At 38.0% G+C, this 23,223-nt stretch overlaps 1 protein-coding gene across 3 annotated transcripts in view; it reads right to left on the bottom strand.

The window, feature by feature from the left end:
• Positions 1-23,223, bottom strand: part of FNIP2 (folliculin interacting protein 2) — a 54,300-nt gene that overhangs the window by 15,268 nt on the left and 15,809 nt on the right. For 2 of the 3 annotated variants that reach the window (XR_003252743.1, XM_026061236.1), the window contains exons 2-13: positions 15,324-15,450; positions 11,712-11,846; positions 10,514-10,614; positions 10,360-10,431; positions 9,554-9,654; positions 9,318-9,407; positions 8,131-8,202; positions 7,387-7,513; positions 3,168-3,369; positions 2,480-2,568; positions 1,486-1,632; positions 1,169-1,338 (exon numbers count right to left, since the gene is read on the bottom strand). Coding sequence is in view for 2 of the 3 variants with exons in the window: in XM_026061236.1 (XP_025917021.1) it covers positions 1,169-1,338; positions 1,486-1,632; positions 2,480-2,568; positions 3,168-3,369; positions 7,387-7,513; positions 8,131-8,202; positions 9,318-9,407; positions 9,554-9,654; positions 10,360-10,431; positions 10,514-10,614; positions 11,712-11,846; positions 15,324-15,450 (1,433 nt within the window). In the remaining variant the exon portion in view is untranslated. The remainder of the gene's footprint in view (positions 1-1,168; positions 1,339-1,485; positions 1,633-2,479; positions 2,569-3,167; positions 3,370-7,386; positions 7,514-8,130; positions 8,203-9,317; positions 9,408-9,553; positions 9,655-10,359; positions 10,432-10,513; positions 10,615-11,711; positions 11,847-15,323; positions 15,451-23,223) is intronic. The other variant, XM_026061237.1, reaches the window with a different exon arrangement.

Genomic DNA, 23,223 nt, shown 5'->3' with positions numbered 1-23,223 from the left:
GCCACAAGAGCTACTGCCAATCTTACACCTCTGTTCCAGCTGGCTGTTAAAAATCACAGGTCTGACTCCATCCTCAACACCCTGAGCCAGCTTCCATTTCCCCCCCTTTCTAGAAAATCTAATCCATTACTCCTTGCATAATGTTTTAAATTCATCTTAAGACAGGAAATGCATCTTTTACTACAACTATACAGCCAAGGTAGCAATTCTTAGTGCCATGAAGGCTACTGAGAAGAACCAACAGAACTAAGCTGGACAATAAGATGGAAACATGACCAGTGGCACAACATAAAAGTCCCCTTACTGCTTTAGAGCTTCGCTACAGTATGCGGGTGTGTTATTTTACAGGCAATATAGCATAGGATTTAAAGTTAAGACTGAGCTGATACCACACCCACAGCTGCTGCCAAGAGGAGGAGGAATTTTCAAGGATTTACTAATGGCAGTGTTATTCTCTCAGCTCTCACTCACCTACTCATTTGACAGCAGTCATTTAATTCCCTGTATCAAAATAATGTATAAGCTATATAATATGTTAGAAAACAGCCTGAAGAGCTGGGTGTAGAAAGAGAATCTTGGCCCAAGCCCATTCAAGTAATCAAATTAGTGGAGGTACTACCAGCTTCCAGGTTTCTATTCTGTTGTCTTGGTGTCTGTTCTGTGAGAAATAGGTAAAAGGAAGTAGCCAGGCCAGGCTACAAAGGACCTCCAAGGCCCATAGCACTTCCTTCCACCTACCCTATTCCCTTCTCATTCCCCCCAAACTGCTCAGGCCATTTGAAACACTTGCACCCTCTTAAGATTTCTGTACCAAGTTACTTTAACCAGGAAGTATAAAGGAAGAGAAGGAAAAGGGACCAAGGAAGCAAAGGAGAGCACGAGGCTTCCAGGCCTCCAGATATTCTGCTTACTCAGACTCAAGACATCTGTTGTTCTTTTCCAGATTTCCACCAGCAGTCACTAAAGACCTCAAGCCAGTGCCAGAAGAGAGCTATATGACTACAATGTTAAGCTGTAATAGTTCATGGCTAGCATGAGAAACAACATCCAACTCCTCTTCTACCTCTAAACACAAGCAAATGCATGCTTCCAAGTAGCTCTTGGATAAGGAGTGCATGCAGGAAGGGGCAGGTCTAGAGAAGTCTGAAGTTTTCAATTTGCTACTGACCAAGCTGTGCCCAGAGAGGGTTATATGGATGGGATTTTGCCAGCATGTTCACAGACTGTGATGTGCGTTTCTCAGAGAAGGCCTTTATAGGAGGATGGTCAACTGGCATTACGGTTGGGACCCAAGCCAGATGGTAAGTCAGCACCGCAGTTAACAAAGCAGCAAAGAACCTAGGGGGAAAAAAAAAAAAAGAGAGAAAAAGAAAAAGGACACAAGCAATGTAATACTAGCAAAAAAATATCCCATTAAATGCTTGAACATATCATGTGCACTAGGAAGCACACAAGCTTTTAGGAAAAATGGGGAAAAAAGCTTACTGGTTTTTGTTGATCTGTTCTATCAAAAATGTAAATTCTTTAAGAAAACGCTGGCATAACTGGTTCTTTTCCAGGGTGTTGGACATCATATTAAGCCACACAGGCTCTGCAATCCTTGGAACAGAATATAGGTTCCAGATGGTAATTCTGCTCAGAGCAAGAAACCCCAAAACAAGTGTTAACATGCAGCATTTCAAAGTTGCATACACAAGTAGCCCATTTCCTCTTTATCACCTACTGATTTTTTTGTAAGAGCAAGGAGACTGACAAAATTGGAAAAGTTTTTTTAGACACACTAATTACTAGAGTGTCAGAACACTAGTCTGTTTAATCAGTGTACCGATAACTGATTCACTGCTGTATTATTACAACGGCTGCTTAAAGTGTCTTCATGTGAACTGCATATTCTTCTTCCCTTTCTTGCATTCTCCTGTGTACTTGTATACAGAGAAGCACAAATCATTTTGAGGAGGAAAAGGAAACCATTCTATTCACATTCTGGACACTACAGAACCTTCATCCCATATATGCTTCTCATCTCTCTCCTGGGCTGTCCTTCTTGGATTCTGGCTGTCTCTTCCTTCTTAGGTACCAGAAAGAGTACCCTCAACAGAAACTTTCCAGTCAGTTGCACTGCCCAGCATCTATAGCTAGGAGCAGACAATTCAACTGCTTGAATACAACAATTCAAGCATCTGCACAGATGTCAGCAGGAGCCAATTTCTAATGAAACCTTCAAAGACTTTAGCTGCCAGTTCCAGGTATAGGTGAGCAGAATGGAGTACTGCATTTACTCTCATTCTCAAAATGGCCGAGACAGGCTGAAATTTTCCAAAAACATTTACCCTATACCCAGCACAGAAAATTCAGTCATGCTAACTTCAAGATTGGCTAAATTACAAGAATCTGCATTCAGCTGCTTATAATTGGAAGTGGTAAGTAACTTCAGAGGGGCATGAGAACAGGTCTCTAACTGAGAACTCCATCAACTCACCTGAATTCTCCCAGGGCATCCATGACGCGGCTGATATAAACCTGCACTCTTTGGCTGGATTCCGCTATTTTTCTACAGCAGATCATGGCCTTGATTAAGAGTTAAACACACAAAACAGCTTCTTAAAGGATTCATATTTGTCATTTTTTAAGCTTCATTGACATGTCAAGATAATTAATAACCCCAGTGCTGCACAGCCACGCAGGACAGCAATAGCTGCCAATTTCCCTCTATCTCACCATGAAGAACCAATCCCTAAAACTAGACATGGGGAGAAAAGAGAACATTTTGGAGAGAGGAAGGGGAAAACAGCAAACACTTCTTGTCTCTTTTAATGACTGCATGAAAGGATAGAATACAGTCTTTTCCACAGCCTGCAGGGAGTCAAGACAACCTCAGTGGAATATGAAGAAAAGAAAGAACACCTGCAACATACAACACTCCATTGTCATTTCAACTAGAAAAGAAACCACACTCCTTTTCAGCACGTGTTGCTAGTTCAAGGAAGACAAGTGCTAAATTCCTACGCTGGGCTCAGGCTCAAGATTATATSTGTAAGGAGGGAGGGAAGCCTGGAACCACGCAACCTTCTCCCACTCCTTCTCAGACTTCATCTATCAGATTCTAGAATATTTCATTCTAGTTTGTCACTTATTTTTCCACATTAAGTAAAACTACTGTTCTGTACCTTTTCTATTGCATACTTTAGCTTGTTCATGTGGGATTCAAAAAGAGGGAAGTGAGAAAAAAAGAAATCCTGGAAGTGTCTCTGTGCTTCTTCTTTTTCAGGCAGAGAGAAGATTATGCTGATTGCAATTTTCTTCCTCCGAACCATTGCAGGATTGGAGCTGCAGCTTTCATCAGCCGTACTAAACATTTCTTCAGTGGACCTGTAAGAGACATTTGTTAGGACAGTTACCCATATATTAAAGCCAGTTTATCTTCTATCCATCTCTCTATACAGAGTTGAAGGGAACTCATGCTTAAGTCTCCTTTGATTATCTACACAAGAATTTGCTGTCACCTGTCTCTGGTCACAGAGAATACCCAGCATTTTGATGGACAAGACTTGTGTTTACTAAAACGGATTGGAGAAAGGCTACCCCAGAGGGGCCAGCAGTTAAAAATGCAGTGAAAGCCTTCTTCTAAAACAGAGCTACAAAATCCCTCTTTCTGGATTTATTGCATTTTATAAAAACAAAATGGAAGCACAATAGACAGTAATTTGCAAAAAAGGTTAAAGAGAATCTGACAGAGCTGAGAACCGAATCCAGCTCTCAAGCTCCTCAGCAGTATGCCCATGAAGTTCTTGAATCTATACTGCAGTTCATGAGAGAAGCTGGCAAACACACTACTTGTCCAGCATCTTAAGATGCCTGCTCTAAAGCAACCATTAAAAATGTGAAATAGAAGTTTCTATTTTAACTAAAGACAAAACATCACAACTTAGTAATTACTGTGAAAATACAGTTTAATGCCTACAAATATATGTAGTTTAAAAAGCTTTGTTTCCTGCTAAAAAACTAAACAGTGGCCATTTTACAGCTATCTATTGTCTCCCCAAACCATTTTCTCACTCGATAGTTCTGCCACATTTCTCTCAACAGCGATGCCAGCTTTCAGTATTACACAAAGGGATTAATACTGCTTAATATCTTCATCACCAACCTGGACTATGGATCAGAACACACCCTAAGTAGTTTTGCACATGATGCCAAATTCAGGGTGGTAAGGTGGGAAATGGTCAATACACTGGAGGGCATGCCTACCATTCTGAAGGATCTTAACAAGGAAGAGTGAAGTTCAACACCAAATTGTCATGCAGGGCGGAAGCCCTGCACCTGAGACAGAATATCCTCATACAATTGTACAGCTTGGGGGCTGACTGTTCAGGCAAGGCCCTGAGAGTGCTGGCAGGCACCAAAACGAACATGAGTCAGCACTTGCCCGGGAAGCAAGGAAGATTAACTGCCTATTGAGCTGTATTAGCAGGAACCTAGCCAACAGGTCAAAATAAGTCAATATTCCTCTCTGTTTGGCACTTAGGAGGCCACACCAGGAGAACTGTGCCCAGTCCACAAACTGGAGCAAGTCCAGTGAAGGACCAAAGTGGTAAGGAGCCTGGAGCACATGACATACAAGGAAAGTCTGAAAGTGCTGTATTTGTTCAGCAATTTTCTACTATCCAGTGGGTGGTTATACAAAAGATACTCTTCTCAGAGGTGAACAGTGACTCTCATCCTTTGGCTGTAAATTAGATGCAGCACAGAAATTTCTGGTTGTATATTAAAAAAAGTCACAGAAAGAGAGATTAGACAACAGAACCAGCTGCCCAGAGAGGCTGTGGAATCCCCATCCTTGAAGATTTTTAAAATTCAACAAGACAAATTCCTGAGCAACCTGATCTAACTTCCAAGTTAGTCCCATTTTGAGCAGGCAACTGAATTAGGTGACCTCCACAGGTCTCTGCCAGCCTAAAATTTTCTGTGATTAGACAAAAGGGTGGCTATCTCCCCACCCCATTCCTCCACAAATACTTGCACTGCAGATTTAAGTACTGATGATCCTGGATTTGCAGAGCTATTATTTTTTCTTGTTTCAAGTTTCTGAATCAATTTCACTGTGAAAAATATATTAAGTAAAAAAAAGAATATATATCAATGATTAAAACAGTATGGTCAGAATTTCTTTCGGAAGGAAAATTTTAATTGAATAACAGTGTTTAATCTATATTGAGAAACTGGGKGGGGGGGGGAGAGGGAGAGAACGGGCAGAAAAAAAAAGCCATGGGAACACAAGTGAATACGTTCAGAGCAGCAACTCATGTGGAAATAGCTTGTTTTTGGACTTTTCTCGCAAGTTGAAACTGCAATAGGAGTGAGTGGTACAATTAAGATTTTTAAGGTTTTCCACTTCAGAATTATCTTGAAATGGAGCCTGAGGCATTTACAGATTACTGTGAAGCAACTAACAAGAGGAAAGCCTGAATGCTAGGCTTTCATTCTAAGTTCATTCTAAGAATAAGTAGTTTACAGTACAATTGGTTTGCCAAAGTTATATATAAACAAAAATTTCTCATCATAGAGATACAAGTCCAGGAATACAGGAAAAAACAAACAACAAAAAAAACCAGCAAAAACAGCTTATGGGAAAACAGCATTCAAGACAAAAACATAACCTCATTTGAACTTCAGGAACTTACATGCAGAGACAAATTCTCAAGGAAGTTGGAAAAAGATGGTCAGTCAGCATCTAAGAAACATCACAAACCAAGTTTTTGTACTACTTCCCAGGAATGGAGATTGAAGAACTAAGGTCTGACTGTGAGAGAGGCCTTTTCAACAAAGCTGCTAATCTAGCTTGTCCGCCAATTGACTACATGGAGTTCCAGCTAGATGTTCCATTTCCTTTGAGCTATTGGCCTAAAATATCAGCTAGAGACTGTACAAGCTTAGCTGTACAAACTGAAGTGTAAACTGCTGTCACAGAAGTATTCAGCCAGGAATCCACTGTTTCTCTAGCATGTGATCAGAAAACAAATACCTGAAGAGCCTCTTTGGCTTAGAAAGAACCGCAACCAAAAGTGGTTCCAGATAGAAGAATTAATGTCTGCTTTCCAAAATCTTTTCCAAGCATGGATTCTCCAACATGGAACAAAGACAAACTGTTCTCTTCAGTGAATAAGAAGCTTAATAAGGCTACTTTATTTTTTTCTGTAACACTTTCAAGAACTCCATCCATGGAACTTTGGCTACTACTTACACTGGGCTGAAATTGTCTTATTTCCCCCTCAGTGTTTTAACCCATTTGGCATACACTGCTCTCATAGCCTTATTTCCTTAGAAAACTTGGCTAAAAAGTACTTCTATCTATTGAACATAAAATGTTTGCTAGCTCATTCTTGCCTGCAAGCATGATTTAGAAAACAGCATTGCTACATTTGAACCATTGCATGATTCCTCATGTTAAAAATGATTCTGTGAAAATATTCTGGAAACAGGTTCAAGTGATGCCCCTAGGGAAAGTAAATTATGGCATAATTAAAACATATTTGCAATTGGCCTTTTCCAAGGCCAATACACCATTCCTTGGTGTGTATGTGTGTGTATGTGTGTGTGTGTACACACACACACACACACTTTAAATGACTGATTTTCATTAGCAGCTTTTTTAAGCTTATTTGAAGACAGCAAAGAGGGAGAAAGTATACACAGCAGGAGTTTCTTGTAGCCCTTCACTAATTTCATGCTGTCTCTAGGTGCAGGTGGATGAGTACATACAAGCAGATAATCAAGATTCATTTGCTATTTTGCCAATGATGAGGGAGGAATTTGCTTATTAGCTACGAAAGGTCTGCTGCGTTCCATGCTTTGTTATGCCACTGAGCTACAAAAGCTAATAAAATTCCAAAACAGAAGCCAAGCTTTTTGATCACAGCTCTTTTTTTCTTCCTGTTTTGGCAGAAGTCACATCAGGAACATCCTGTACCAGCCAAGAGAGTCGTCATGGGCTATTACTCCAAAATTTCAATAACTGTTCACTAGTCAGACTTCATCATAGTATAATGTAATTATGGCAGCAGTGCTCTTACAATCTCTTTCATCTTAACAGGCTACTCTGCTTTTTCAGAAATGGTTTAACTTGCTTTACAGAATGAGATCTTTTGATATATAGCCTGTACATCTTCAATAAAAACAACTGTATATCAAATCCAGCCTTGTAGCTCATATTCAGCCAAAACTTGATCTTTCTTGATATTGGCAGTCTTACACAACATGAACAGAAGTCAGTCTGAAGTGAGAGTACCTTTTAATAACAGAATTTGCCCTTTTAAAGAAAAGAAGCTTAAGCTCTATTTTGCTATTGCTGCCAAAAAGCTGTTGTAAACAGAAAGCTGTTGCACTCACCACCTTGGAATAATTCCATTCTCTAAACTGGTTGTCTGACTTCGGAGCCAGCGACGTTGATAGCTGCTAGAAGATGATGAAGAGCTTGGAGATGGAAAAGGAGTGACCAGAAGACTGCTCAGAGATGCTATCAAGAAAGCAAAAAACCCAACATATACTGAATTATATTGAGTGCTGGTTAAACATTTTCCTCTATACCCTAACTTGACACAAGTTCCTGTGAATATTGGTCTTGCTCATTGACCTTTCTAAACAGCAAAGCAAATTTTCACATAACTCACTCTCAACAGGAGAGATGATAATCATTTTAAGCAATTCTTGCTTCCTTAAGACTTATTCTTCTCATGAAGTCAGAGGTCTTCTCTACTAGAATACACTAAGTCATCTCACTCATCGAAAGCATTCTGTCCTAAGAGGTGTTATCCTCCCATTACAACAGGCAGATGGCTGGCCTCCTCCTACTCATTGCAAAACCTCTGCTCTTCCCTTGCTTTAGTGAAGGTTCCAGCCAATTTTTCTCCAGTTTATAAATTAGTAAAACTCCAGAGAATTATGGCTGTAAACAAAGAATATCATTAAAAGTATTCTTACATATAGACTTGGAGAAAAAAAAAGAAGGAAAATTGCTTAGCAGATCCAGAAAAGTTTAGACTGATGGGTCATAAGATACCTAAAATTTCAGGTGAATCACTTAGCTAAAGAAGCGTAACAGTTACAGAAGTAGGCAAATAAGGCAGCAGATACCTGACCGAGCAATGCCACTGTCTCTGTCCTCATTTTGTCCTCTACTTGGCATATCAACAGGTGTGCTGTGTGCTAAAACAAACAGATCAGATCAATAGAAAATGTTACATAACTCATCATACTATTTGTCAGTTTAAAAGAAGATGTTTAAGCCTAAAGGTCATACAACAGCAAAGTTACATCCTGTACTGCTACTCCAAATAGTAGAGTATGGTGTGAGCAGAGATGATAGCAAACAACATTTCCATACTGAATATCATATCACTAAAGAAAGTTGGTTACTTGCCCCAAACTAAAACCATCTAAGAACCTTGAGAATGTGAATACACTTTGTTACTGGAAGTCAGATGGGCTCTGAAACAAAGACTGCTGCTACCCCCACCTGTCACACTGGATTTTTTTTTTTGGGGGGGGGAGGGGGGAAGGGGAGACTGTCATTTTGAACAGGCTAACATTATAATGGAATAGTTAAATACCAGTTCCATTAAGCTTCAGAGTCGCTCCCCAGGCAAATATTTACTATTTATAAAGCCTCACAGTAAGAAACACTCAGCCTACATTGTACTATATTGAAGTGTTAGTAGTGCAGAGCCACTCAAACTGTAGGGCATGCAAGATTTGCACAGGCTGTGAAGAAATTGCAAAAATGTAAACTAGAACACCAATGCAGTTGACAGAACTAATTAAGCCTAAGATCTACCCACCTGCATGGGTCATCAATATACCTGTAAAAAGAGACTTTACGTAAAGCAGTATGAGGTTTTGAAAATTAAAGAAATTGATATTGTTAAAAAGAAAAAGCCTTAAAGGCTCCCCAGACAGCTCAAGAGCTGAAAGAAGAAAAAGCTGCACACCAGCAAGACAGCTGCACACTAGCAAGAAACCAGATATAAGCCAGGAAACATAAGTTCTTTAAGAAATGTAAGGACTCATTTATTATCAAACATATATTACAAAAATATCTTTAAAATTGAACACAGGGGTTAGAAATGGAAGATGAACAAGTAGTAATTCAGCCAGTTTTTTTGGAAGAAAAATTTACGTATAAAGCCAGTTTGTCTGTTTTCACTTTCTTAGCCCTTTCTATTTCTAAAGAGTAATTATGGGTCTCCTGTGAGGATTCAGAAGGAGCTGGATTTGTGTGTGCATGTGGATGGGTCACACTGTGGTTGGCATTCCACACAAACCTGCAAAGAAAGAAGCACTGCGGATGAGCCGGAGGGGGCCTCCTTCAGACACACCCTGCAGCAGTTTGCTGCTACACAGCTGTAACACACCTAGGAAACAAAAGCAAAGTAGAGAAAATGCAATGCAAAAAAAAAGTTAAGGATGATGCACAGAAAAAAAAAAAAAACAAAAAACCACACTAAATGAACAGATGGCCTCATGTTGTGAAAAGGACATAGAACCTGAAAATATTTACCTAAATTACTTCCACTGCGACAGGTTCCCAAACCATTCTGATTAGAGCTCARCTTTCCCAGGCTGGGATCTTGGTTGATGTATTCAAAGCTATCTTGTAAGCTAAAAAAGGGGAAAAAGCCAGTGTTTCTAAAGAAGGTGGTTAACAGTCAATATTAGCTTGAGAATTAAGCTTATTTTAATCAGAAAAAAAGAAGGCTGAAGATTAACTTTACAACCAAGCTCAAAGACTAGTAGATTTTCTGAGACTATAATGAAACAGCCATTCATTTTCTGCAGTAAGCTCCCTCTTTGAATTATTGTAAACTTCTCTGTGTCCCATTTAGGATTCAGTTTATTTGTATTTCCCCATTTTTGGGACAAGCAAAACAGGAAAAGATGAGAAACACTACATCTTCTGTCACTGTTGAAGGAAACAGGAATCAGGTACCAGGACACAAAGCTCCCTCAACATACACCCCACTTTACCCTTCTGGCAGTCATAAGAGTCAGAGGCTTTGAGTGTTTAAAACATCTAACCTTTGAAGTTTGTTGCATGCTCTGGACAAATTAGGAAGTGGGTAAGATAGATAGATAGACAGATAGACAGATTTTTTTTTTAATTTGGGTGGACTAGCTAAGATCTATTATTTGAACACTTCTCCACTTCTTGCATTCTCCATTTCTCTTTTTTTGCTAGACCCTTCCACTTCAGCTAAGTTAAATTTAGAGGCAGTGACAGAAGGACTACAAAAGGAGAAAAGGCAGTAAGAAAGGAAAGACGACAGTATTGGTGGGGGGAAGGGAGGGGAAAAAAAAAAAGCTTACTTATTGTTGCTTCCACTGAAGCTTCCTACCCTGGCTGAGAAGACTTTACTTATCATCAGTTGTGGGGGAGAGCTGAAAGGATAAACAGTCATTTAAGTGAGTCATCAATTCCAAGTGCCTGACAAGACAGAGTATCACAGAAAAGGACACTCACCGTATGTAGTGAATTTTCAAGGTGGAACCTTTGTAACTCATTGCCACTGAGCCAAACATCATTTCTCCCAGCATGTTGACATCAGAGGCTGGTCTGGTGTACTAGACAGACAAGAAGATGGGAAGAGCAGAGTCAGTAATAGCCCAGCATACTATTTTAATTTAACATAGTGCTATAGTACTACATTTTGAATGGAGAATACAAATAAGCTCTGCTTTTCCATGCAGAATGACAGATCCAGTGTGGCTCTCTCATAGTGTGCAAGTACAACAAGAAGATGCTGTTTGGCTCACTAGAAGGGCCACTGGTACCCTTCTTCCATGGGAACCCCCAGAGACAAGAAAAAAAATACTGCACATCCAAAAAATAGCTACAGCTCAGCAACATTCTCATATAACAGACTGCTTGATGAGACCTGTAACATTCACACAACTTAATGTTCTACAGCCTGGATCCCCAAGCAGCAAATTTTCTTCCAGATTCAAATTAGTAAGTCCTCCTTCAGTGGCCTTATAAAAAGCTTCTTGGAAGCATCTTTGATTGCAAAGTAATTTGTGGAGACTGTTTCTGAGCATAACAAGTCCTATTTCTCCTCATATTTCAGAGGCCCATCATCAACAGCAGATACAGAGAGAAGTTTGTTAATTCTGAAGGAAATAGTTTGCTTTCTAATTTAAGCTAAGTTTTTTTTCCCCTACCCTAATCTATACATGCTTCAAATTACATTATTCTAGATAAGGTACTTGTGCTTTTACTGAGTGACAGCCAAAGTACCTAAAAAAATTGTTCGTTTCATTTACAAATTTCATCTTGCTATAAAACAGACTAAAGGGACTCTAATACACAGTTTTCAACAGCTTCTTCAGAATGTGTTTGTGGCATAGACAGACTTCCTTTAAAAGAAAAGAGAGACTGCTGTATATCACTTTATGACTTAAATAACAACACTATTAATTTTTTTGGTAAAATTTTCAATGATAAGGTCAAGACAGACTAAAAGCTGAAGATGTACCCACATGTTCTTACTCTATAAGATAGAGTTGTAGATAAGTTGTAGTTGTAGATAGAAGTTTCACACTTCAGACAAATTTGTAACATACTAGAGGTATAACTAGTCATTCAGCGCAGGCAAAGTTAAGACTTAGAGAAAAGCTCTTCAGTAAAAGCATCCAAGAAAAGTGATGGATAACAACATTACCTGATACTTCGGTATCTGTTCTTTGATATTTTGCATACAGCTTATTGAGGGGCTATGGGAAGAAACATTGTTGTCCCCATTGCTTGCTTGGCAGTTCTGGGCAGAAGTTTTTACAAGAGCATCCTCTGTCATTTTCTGTGTCAAAACAGAGCAATATGATGAAAACAACTAAAGCAAACATGGAAATTTCCATTTGTAAATATACCATGAGAAGATTTTTGTTAAAATACAGTTCAGCAACAACAACAACAAAAAAAGGTGGGTTTTTTTGAATCAAAAAATACGTTTAGGTTTTTAAAGGAAAAAAGCCAATGTCACAGAGAAAGAGCAGAATTACTCTGCCATTTAAATGCTTTTTAGAGAAATAAGCATAGTATCAGACTCATGCTCAGAATAATTAGTCAATAAAGTTTGAGTAGAAGATCACTCCCAATTGTTATGAATACATGCTCTGTGCAACATTTGCCAAAGATTATGTACACCAAACTAAGCTTATGGGTTGCTTGCAAATTACTTTCTGTAACCATTTGCACAATTAGTTGCTCAAATTGCATATTATTTGTTCCCCAATTGATAATCAATTCCCTGAACAGAAGAACAGCCAGCAAAAACAAACAGTGAATAATGCATCATTTGGTAGAATTATCAGGTTATAAAATCCTTTTTTGAAACCTGTATAGAGGTTGTAACAAATAAGCAAATGAATGTTTAAATCCAGGTGACTGTTTAATTCAAAGTTTACTCTCAAGCCACTATGTTATAATAACCTCTCAGAACAGAACAAAAAGATTTAAAGGAAGCCTTGCAAAGATATTGATTACATTGATACTATCTGTATGTTTCTTTAGAAAAGCTGTATTTAATTTGTGGGGATTTCCTTTAATAAACAAAGTTACTTTGAATAAAAAGCAACCTAGTTCATGTTTTCTTTAACAGCTTTTTTAAATTGAAAGTCCATTAGATATCAATTTAAAAGTCCATATTATTTAGAACATGTTTGTCAGGTGTGTTTGAAGTAATTTATATTAAGGGAACAAAATCGCAACCCTGCAGCAATGAAAGCTGCTTAGAAAGTCTTAGAAAGCTCATCTCACATTATTAAACTTTTTAAATACTTAAGAAAGTCACAGTAACTTAATGAAGGTATATTGAACGGAATATACATTCCTTTGGTGCACAGTAGAACAAATGGCAGTTCTGTAAGACTCATTTTGTACCAGTCTGGTTTACCTCATTGGGAATGTGCATTGGCAGAGTTTAACTTTTTTTTGTTTTTAATGTGAACAAGACATCAGTAGATAAATGGTTACAGAAAAAAAAAGCAAGCAGACAGAAAATTAAATAGTAATAACCAAGGTGCTACTATAAAAAACAGCTGTAGCCCAATTTATGTCAAGCATTTTGGGTTCAGTAAGACAAGAAAGGTACTGTAATAGGAAATGAAATGGAAGTAGAACCCAAATACTGCACTACAAAAAGACCAATTTTCAGATGAACACTTTGAATACTGCAATACAGTAAATATGGTAAGTTTTAGAATACTCAAGACATGATGACAAGGAGTTGGAATGGGTGAAAGGGAAGATACAGAAGAAAAAGGGGAAGAGTGAGCCAAGAATAGTGGAGTAAATAATTTACTTGTCATTTTTGTAAAAGGTTGAGTTTAAGTTACAGTGACCATACAGGCTCCTCTATTATTTTTAAAATATAGCATGTTTAAAAAAAAAATCCTTTATGCATATGTGGCCTGACTTGTCTTTCTTCTTTTATCTCACATTTGCACTCCTTTTGTGCAGCTTTTCTTGGCATGGCATTTATGTAACTGCTGCTTATCTAATCCCAATGTGACCGCCATTAGGTAGTTACAAATGCACAAATGTTAGTAGTCACATGCTCAACAAGCTATYGACTAAAAAATGCCCTAGTAAGTGGTCTGGTGTACGCCATCTGCAGAAAGAAGAGGAGATTTGATTAAGAACACTGAAGAGAAATGGAATATACTGAGCAAACATGGTTAAACAGAATACGGACCTGCTAATTCTCCCAAGCAAGTTTACTGCATACTTTAAAGACAAATGTAGTGTATTTGAATAGCTGATGTGAAGAAGCTTTACTGTGTTTTGGAAGATGGATAAATGCGCAGTATATACACATTCTTGATTTCGGTTTAAGCAGGACTGAGCTTAGGAGTAATTTTGCCTTAAGTTTAAATGAATCAAGTCCTAGGCTCACTGCTTGACAACATACCAAACAACAAATAGGACCAAGCATTCAAATTGCTTTAACACCTATGTGTCTACTTTCCATTCAAAATTGTTTGGCTTATTTAAAGGGTACATAGATTAGTGTCTGACCAGAAAACAGATTATATCCTGTATCACGTGTTATGAGGCTGGTTATAATTCGTTTTATGTCAGTGTTGCATAGAATTTTTGATAGGACATTTTGGAGTTAACCTTTTTAAAGTATTAAAGTAAGTGGAGTAATGTGAGCATTTATATGAAGTCAGAAGTATATTTTTTTCACCCATTTCCCCTTCACATGTTGCGTGTTTTAAACCAACTTTAAAATACAAAGTAACAACCCTGATACTGAGACTTGTAAATCAAGGAAAGAGAGGGGAAAAAAAAAAAAAAAAAAGATTAACAGACCAATCTGACCCATTTATCCTCATAAGTAGATGATCAGTCATCAGCAGACAATGCTCAGCCTTACCAGTTTGGCTTAAGCCCACGAGGATATCTTTGCATTGTGACTGAAATAGTTAGGAAGATGCTTAAAAAACAGCAATTTCTAGCTTAAGTAGCATCAATTTCTAGGAGTCATTTCCACAAGTCACTGCTATTTCTGAACTTTATAGCTGGTCTGCTAGACTAAAACTGCTGGTCACAACAAAAGCTTTAAAACAAAAACACTTTTTTTTTTTTTTTTTGCAACAGTTCAATGCAGAAAAAGAAGCACAGAGCTAGTAGGGAAAAACTATTGTTTTGCTTGAATTAAAGTCACCTTAGTTTGCCAAAACTTTACTCCATAATTTGTGTGCTTGGAGAGTGGCACAAAGAATTTGCATCTTGACAGCATCTATTCTTGCTTCTGTTTGTATCATAACAAGTTTGACCATATGTGACCATATATTATCATGCATCAGTCTTGTACATTAAGTGATTAGCTGAAGCAGAGTTATTTTAAATTCACAAAGAGCCAACAACTTTACTGATCCAAATACTAAAGGAAGACAAGCACTTTTAGAGGCATACTAGCTATAACTGAAATAATGGGACTGTGCAATCAGGGCTAACAACAAAAAGCAATCCTACTCAACATTAAAGGAAATATTCATATTAAAGGGATATAAATTGCTTTGCCTGAAATCAAGACAGGGCCTAAATTGTTCGGCATCAGTACCATATTTATATCCAAAGGTGCCAAATACCAGATGTTTTCACTGACTTTTTGGAATCTAAAACACTCTTCTTGCAGTTATCACAGAATTCAGATCAAGTGAAAGATCACAAGTAAGATTAAGAACTTGACATTGTCATTTTAAAATTCCTACCTTTGGGAAGGAAAACAAAAGATTGGCAGAACAGAAGCAAAATTAGCATTTCATACCTGAACCACAGCTTCATCAATTTTGCGGACTGCTTTGGAATCAAATAAGACCTGTCTGCCTCTTCTCTCACAGTCTTGGTAAACTATCAGGCGGATTTCATTCAAGTCAAACTCTGAACAGGACCAGCTGTAGATTATAAGCACAAGAGGTTAAAGATATTGTGCTTACTTTGCAGGCTTATTTAAGTGAAGAAACAGGTATTCAGCAAATGCACCTTTTATTCAATATTCACAAGAATCAAACTGTAATCACAGAACTCTGACTGAAAAGGAACTGAAAGCATCCTCTAAATCAAATGTTGATACACAGGCAGGCATAGCCAGATCAAGTTTTCATCCACTCTTTATTCAAAGTTTTCCATAAAGAGAAGACAAAACTTTGTCTCAGCAATCTGTTCCAGCACTCAATTACCCTTAAATGCATTCCTTCCTGCCCCCCAGCCATGCACAGTCTGGATCATCCTTATTTCAAAGTAGGTGTACTATTTCTTGCAGTCCTCTTAGTGATGATAAAGAACAACTGATTACCATCATCTTTACTATAGCCTTTTATAAGCTGAAACACTGTGCACTCCTTCATTCTTCTCTTGTTTAAGTAACACAACCCCAGTTCCTTTCAAACTTTTTTCTGTCAATGAGCATGATCTTAAAATGTCCCAGTACATTTACATCTTACTTCACATGATGCCAAAAGCTGAACATAGTACTCAACCAGGACCTTACCAGCAAAAGAAGAAATATTGCTTCACTGTGTTAGGTATGACAACTTCTATTAAGCACATTTCAATTGACATTTCCTTCTACTGCACTAGCACCATAGTTTCAGCTTAGTCAGTTTGTGGTAACTGTACCACCTAGCACTATTCCTCAAGCATCCCAGAAGATAAAACCTGTCTGTCAAGTCTCAGAGTTCAAGATAGTTCAGAATTCACAACCTAAGACAATTTTGTCCCTACAGACCCTGAAATACTATGGACATTTATAGAAAGACTACAGTGAAGATGTTACAAATTTTCCATTATTTAATTCTTGTAAGAATAAGACAAGGTTTACATTATTTCCATAATTTCTTCCTCTTCTTTTCTGAGAAGTTTTAGGTATTACAGAGCAATCAGATTACTGAGACTTGATCTCCAACTATGATGAAACTAATATAATAAATGATACCAAGATACTGCTGGCATTTCCTCTCAAGTAAAACAGTTTCCCTAACCCAGAATTTGCCCACTTCTCTGAGATACTCCATGACACATGATTCTGTCTCCTCAAGCTACTACACAAAACTGAAGCACATAACTGATCACAGCTGCAAGAGGAAGGGACATTCCTTCCCAATTCCAAAGGCAGTCAGCCTACACGTCAGAGCACAGAGGTTTGGTTAGTCTTATACTCAGCTACACAAAATGCTTTTCATATGATATAGTCGACAAGTTGGAACAAATGGAAAAAACTGGCACAGGATACAGCAGTGCAACATAGCATGGGTAGCTATCTGGTGCTCAGTCATTTGCTTCACCCCTGACCTGGATAGACCACCTCCAAGGGGTGAGAGTACAACTGTTATTAATAGCTGTTGGTTAACATAGTGTGTAATAGACTTCAGTCAAGGCCACACTGATTTTCCACCAAAAGGATGTTTCATTTAGGAATTTTCCCAAACTACGTCTTACAGAGAATGAAGGTGCGGAATGGATGGAAGGCCACAAAATCTGTATACAGTTGAAAAACAAGAATTTTTGAAGCTACTGTATTCCATATGCTGTTAACAGCCATCGATCAATAATGCAGTAAGCACCATCAACTCCTGCTAGAGTCACACGGTAAGTTGCCATGGGTAACTGCTTTAGGAGTACACTCAGACTTGCAGATGAAAGTCGACACAGGTAAAGGCAGGTGAATTTCTTCTTTGTGCTTTATCTTGAATTTCAGAGATCAACTCCCCTTCCAACATAGTCAGAAAGAGACTAAATAAGCATCTTTTTCAAAATTGAAAGACTGTATCAACCTGGAAGATTTTACTCTTTCCTTTAAACTACCTTTCAATAGAAAAAAGCCAGATTCCTATCTACACTGCAAGGTACTCAGATGCAAGTATACTTTGCGTACTCATAATATGTGAGGGTCCAATACACATCAAAGCTAGACCATGGACCAATGCTAAGGGCTGTTTTGCCATTAACAGTGAGGAAACAGGCTGTGTTTGTAATATGCTGCCTCCAAAATGCAAGGAGTGCCAGACATTTCTTTTCAAGTCTTCCCTTTCAAAGGGAGTCACAGCATTAACTTAACCTGCATGAGATCAGACCTGATATCATTGTTGATAGTTGCCCAAAGATCCTACACACCTCACATGTACAAAGAGCTGCAACTACACAATGTGTTTTAAGTCTGTTACTAGTTTCTCAACCCTCTGCCAGTGCAAATTCATTAAAAAAAAAAAATCCAGTTAAACAGAATGCAGAAGAAAAGTCAGAACCATCAATAGAATCTGATATCCTTTTCTAATAGCATTCCTGTTTGGTTATACAGTTGGCTATTTACTTACACTCTTTGCAACAGACAATATCAGAATCATTCTTGAAGTAACTATCCCGGTTTATTAAACAGGCAACAGGCAACATTCCTTTCAACAACAAAGGAATATCTCTAGATCCTTAATTCAAATCATACATAAGAGCAAAGCCTTACTTATCCATAGAACTGGCACAGCAGGGTCAGTAGTTCAGACCTAAGGACTGCAAGCCTGAACTGAAAATGATTCGTTTTAGGCACAGCTTGAGACAATCCAGCCCTGTATCCAGCCGCCAAAACGAACAGCATGCTTGATATTTGTGTTATGTGAATTTAAGTTTCCTTATGAACAGATAACTCCCACATTCTGCACTAAAGTGAGCTTAGTTAGTATTAGCGTTGTTTGTGTGCCAACTTCTGTATGAGGAGTGAACCGAGTTTTATAAATTGGCTTCTATTTTAGCATTTGTTAAAAGCCTGCTGAGGTGCCTTTGCATACTACAATTAAGGACTGCTGCAATCTTTCAGAACTTTAAACAGGTTCTAGTACCAGGCAGCAACAAGATAAGTTACCCAGAAAATACCAAACAAAAACTTTATATGCCTAGTAGACCGAATTTATTTTAATGAAATCTTCACTTTCAGGCTCTGAGTTACACAGAACACAGTCTTTCACATTACAGAAGTGATCCATCCTAGTAAAGTCTCATCTGATGAGATCAAGCATATCTACAGGCAAGTTAAGGAGGCACATACACCCCATAGTCTCATTACCTCCATGTGGAATCCAGCACTAGGCACAAGACTAATCAGATGACCAGGATTTTTTTTCCTTCACAAAAGCTGATGAGCAGACTGATTACTGCACTTCCACCCTTCATTGTTTAAGCCAGTTTACATAACATACATCCCCCAAAACAGGGGCCAAGGGAATATTCAATTACTCCCTAAAAATAGAGTGTTAGAGAAACGTACAGACAGGACATAGCCTCACTGGTCAGCTCCACTCTCAGGTATGTAAAAATCATAAGAGATAAGCAAATAATATTGGGGTTTTATAAACTCCCTGCTTATTTAGCAATACTGAAAGACATAATTCTTTTGGGTTCTTCTTCATGTATGATATTTTAGAAAGAGAGGTAGGATTCCCTTAAATAAATTATTAGTTCATATATAAAAAACCCAAACCACACTTCTAAAGGAATATTAAGCTACACAGTGCAGATGTTAGAAAGTAATAGTTTAAGGATTTGACTGAGAAGAAAAAAAATCCCTTTCACTCTTGTATCAGTTTTTTCTAAAAAGTAAGACCAAAACATCGGATATAGGCAACAGATTTTAGCCTAACTCTAACGAAAAAAGGCTTAGATGAGCTCAGGCAACGTGTATGCATATGCATTCACCTTGCTCAATTATTTTTTAAATCACTAATCAGCTTCAACCACCAGGTTTGACCAAGGGATATACACTTCTAAACACTTCACAGAAATAGATGGTTGAGAAGACACACTCCATACCCATTCCCATCCATGGCCACATTATATGCTCATGTAAACTTTAATGAAACAGAAATTCTCATGATGTATTTGCGAGGAAGAAGCAGAGGATAGGAAAATAGAAGATTCTGTAAATGTTGTATGAAAAGCTTCTATCAGAACTTGAATACTATTATTAGATTGAATTTTTTATGATCAAGACAAATCTGTCATAAAAAACAAACTTCAATTCTTCTGCTTTTGAAATAGAAAGCAGCTCCTTAACACATGCTTCAGAATAAGCCGTTATTTTCTGCCTGCACTTAGTAATTCATCGTGGAGTGGACCACTGAAAACTTACAATAATACTGATGTTTAATGAACTCAAAGAGTATCCTTTTAATTCTTCACCACCACTTTGACTCTCCCCTACTGCATGCCTCAAGGCTCAGTTGCTTTCCTTATGCTCATTTGGTGAAACCCTAATCAGCTTCTTTTCTCTCTCAGTTTTTGTCTAAAGCAGCTTTCCTAACTACATGTAGCTGCTAGAGGGAACCATGCGACAGTAATATGAGTAGTTTTGCCATATACACCTACTACTGACAGTGTTACTTCTGATAATGAAATAACATAATTCCTAGGGTAAGTTTTACATTTAGCACGAATGTTTGACAAGAATAAAAGATACAATTACTACCTTTGGATAACAAAGCAACTGCTGCTTCTTTCAATCAGCTTAGAAGAAGCCTCCGAAAATAAAAATTTCATGATACACTAACTGAAATATCATCCGCCTTGCCCCTCTTTATGTAAAACTTGTTCTCTTTTCGCTTACATAAAAAGATTTTATATCTTCAATTCTTGTAAAAGAGCTACTTAAAAAAACCAAAATACTAAAATATCTTCTATCGGTGTTCTGTGTTGAAGGCACACATTCATAACTTTTTTTTATAAAAGTCACTTACAAATACAATGAACAAAATTAAAGTTTTTTGAAGCCACCCAAGTCTGAATTTATTGCAAAATGATAAAATTGACTTCTGACATAAGCACATCCTAGAAAGGTAAGGAGGTGATGAGACTGAAGTTCTAGAAACATCTGACAGCTAACTGAAATGTTTCATTTTGGCTTAAAAACAACAGATTATGCTAGGTCCTGCATATTTTTAAAAAATCAGTTGAATTCATTAAATGAATGCAAGCCTATGTGGATATTCATATTTCAGGTTAAACATGGCTATTTTGACTGAATAAAACACCTTATTTGATAACAATTAAAAAAGCAATCCCACATATCATTTCTCCCCCTTTGCAACTGCACAACCTGTCCTCTTGCCCACGTCAGCTCCATTAACTGTTAGACCCCTCTGTAAGCCACCTGAATTTTCTAGAACAGCAGAAATCTGCACCAGCCTAAGAAAGCCGACCAGAAGGCAAGCTGGAGAAGAGAAGGAAGATGCTGGAGACGTCCACAGAACCTCCACCTCTCGGTGGCAGCAGGAGTTATGCTAACTCACTTTATCCACAGAGCTGCATCTTTAGGAAAGAGCACCAAGAAAATGTTTCCTATACATTACAAATAAGTACAGGGGCTAGTCAGGATGTTCATTATGTTTTTTTGTTTGTTTCCCGATGTAGTTTTCTGCTAGCTTAGTGAGCTGAGCTGACACGCTAAGCAGAGCCAGGTCTAAAAGGATCAGAAACACCAGAGCCAGTACAAGGGGTGGAGGACAGGAGCATGCTGCCAGAAAGCAGAGGAAGAAGGGGGAACATGATCGCTCTTTCAACATCGGCCACCTTTTTTAACAGTTCAGCTTATTTAAGCTCACCTTCAAATGGATCTTTCCAGTGTCTGGAAGATGCCAGAACTAATAATGCGATCTTCAAGACAAGAACAAGCTTTCTARGTTTATACAGCAGGAACATCAGCTTTTCTGTACCTGGAAAATGTCCACTAAAGATAATAAAACACTATGGATATATATATTTTTGAAAGCAAGCTGTGAGCTTGAAACAGCTTACAGATACCCCAACAAGCTTTCTCCCCAGATTCCATAATAGAATTATGTTCAAAATTTGCTTCATTTTCTCCCAAGGCAGCAAATAAACCCTTTTGCTTTGACTTATTCAAAATTTCTTTCATAATGGATATGATGGCAAGGAGATCTTTATTTAGGGGAAAGCAGAGTAGTTTGTTTCTGAAAAAAGCTATGCAAGTTTGCCCCACTCTGCCTTGAATCAATATTTTCAGTTAATACAGATCCCCAAACACTGTTCTTTACAAAGAAAGCTTTCAGCTCACCTTTTTAGCACCAGCTTGTATGCAATAACTAAATAGTGATCTATTTGTTTATATTTGAAAGCTACTTCAGTTGACCTTAAAGCACTTTAGAAAGATACTAACCACTATTTCAGTACAACACCACAGGCTAAAAAAAACAAAAAAAGACCTTAAGCATACATACACACAGACAAATATATATTTTGTTGTTTCTTAGGTCAGCAGTCCTGAAAGTAGAATTTTTACTCTAACACCTTTGATGAGGATTTAAGAGCTACCCTGAACTGTATTTTCATATTACAGCTGTGGAGCAATAGAGACTCAGACATTAGAGACATCCTGGCACACACCTGAAAAAGGCATCACAAAGAAGTTAAAGCTATTCATACTCCACATTACTTTGACGTAATGCTCTAAAGATCATTTCCAAGTATTGCAGAGGGTTGCCGCTCTCCATTCTTCCCCCACTTCACAGCATTACCGCCCCCCCCGGCCTGTCTTCACTGCAAACTATTACTACTTGACCCATTAACACAGGATGTTAGAAAAAGAAAAACTAATTAGAAAATTAGAAAGGAAAGGTAATCTTATCTCACCTTTATTTCACSTGAACTGAAAAGTCAATTATCCTTCAGACCTCAGTTAGTATGTACACAGAATGTACAGAGTCAAGAATGTAGATTCAGTTTCAAAAAACAAGGAAGGCTTTCTGGAGTATCAATCACCATCACCAGCAAGACTACTGTCCTAGTAAAGCTTTCTAAATTATTCACAGGCTAGCCTTTTAAGCGCATGATTATAAACCCAATATCAGCTTAGAATATCCATTCTCTGTCAAAAATTATGTATACAAAAAAGTTACATGCATACCTGTCTTGCAGCAGTTTAGTCACTCTGCTCGCACGGCTGACACTTTGGTCTCCCAAAGATTTTCTAATCCTTTTATCCAGTTTGGTATGAGAGAGATTATTTCCAAGTAGTACATCGTTGTTATTTCTTGCTCTTGCTATTTGTCCCCCCCTGCCATTTGTAGCTTTTGGTGTACCACCACACATTTTCTTATACTAAAGATGCTCTTGCAAAGCTCCTTCAAAAAAAACAAACAGGCTGAAGAGATACAGCCTCAAACAGATTTCTTTACTATAGATCAACCATTAACAATGGTAATTACTATCAGCTTTCTTCCCTAAACAGGAATGCAGTCTGCTGAATTTTTTGTTGAGAAAAAAAAAATCATATATTTTACAAGCCATCAATGAAGAAAGACAGCCGTAGCTAATATACTGCAGTAATTATTCCAGACAGAGCAGTAGACATGACTTTCAAGTTTCAGAAGCCAAAGACTTGCTCTTGCTGCTGTTTGAGTTTTTCCTACCAAGCCTGGTACAAGGCTGTAGCAGATACAACAACTAATATTGACTTTAGCTATGTTTGCTTCCTGGTATGCGATTAGGTAGCTGGCAATTACGTAGTCACAAGACCGAACCATATGGCCTTGGGGGGGGGGGGGGAAGGCATAGTGCTTTTGCAGTGACTCGCCCTTCATTGCTGCAAGGTTGTTCTAACACCAGCTACAACACCCTGTTAATGGCTTTCATGTGAGCAAGTGTCATCTGACAACTCTTAGCAACCT

The sequence above is a fragment of the Apteryx rowi genome, unplaced genomic scaffold (assembly GCF_003343035.1).
Source record: "Apteryx rowi isolate R43461 unplaced genomic scaffold, aptRow1 scaffold_178, whole genome shotgun sequence".
Classification (NCBI taxonomy): domain Eukaryota; kingdom Metazoa; phylum Chordata; class Aves; order Apterygiformes; family Apterygidae; genus Apteryx; species Apteryx rowi.
This window is presented reverse-complemented; position numbering and strand designations above follow the sequence as displayed.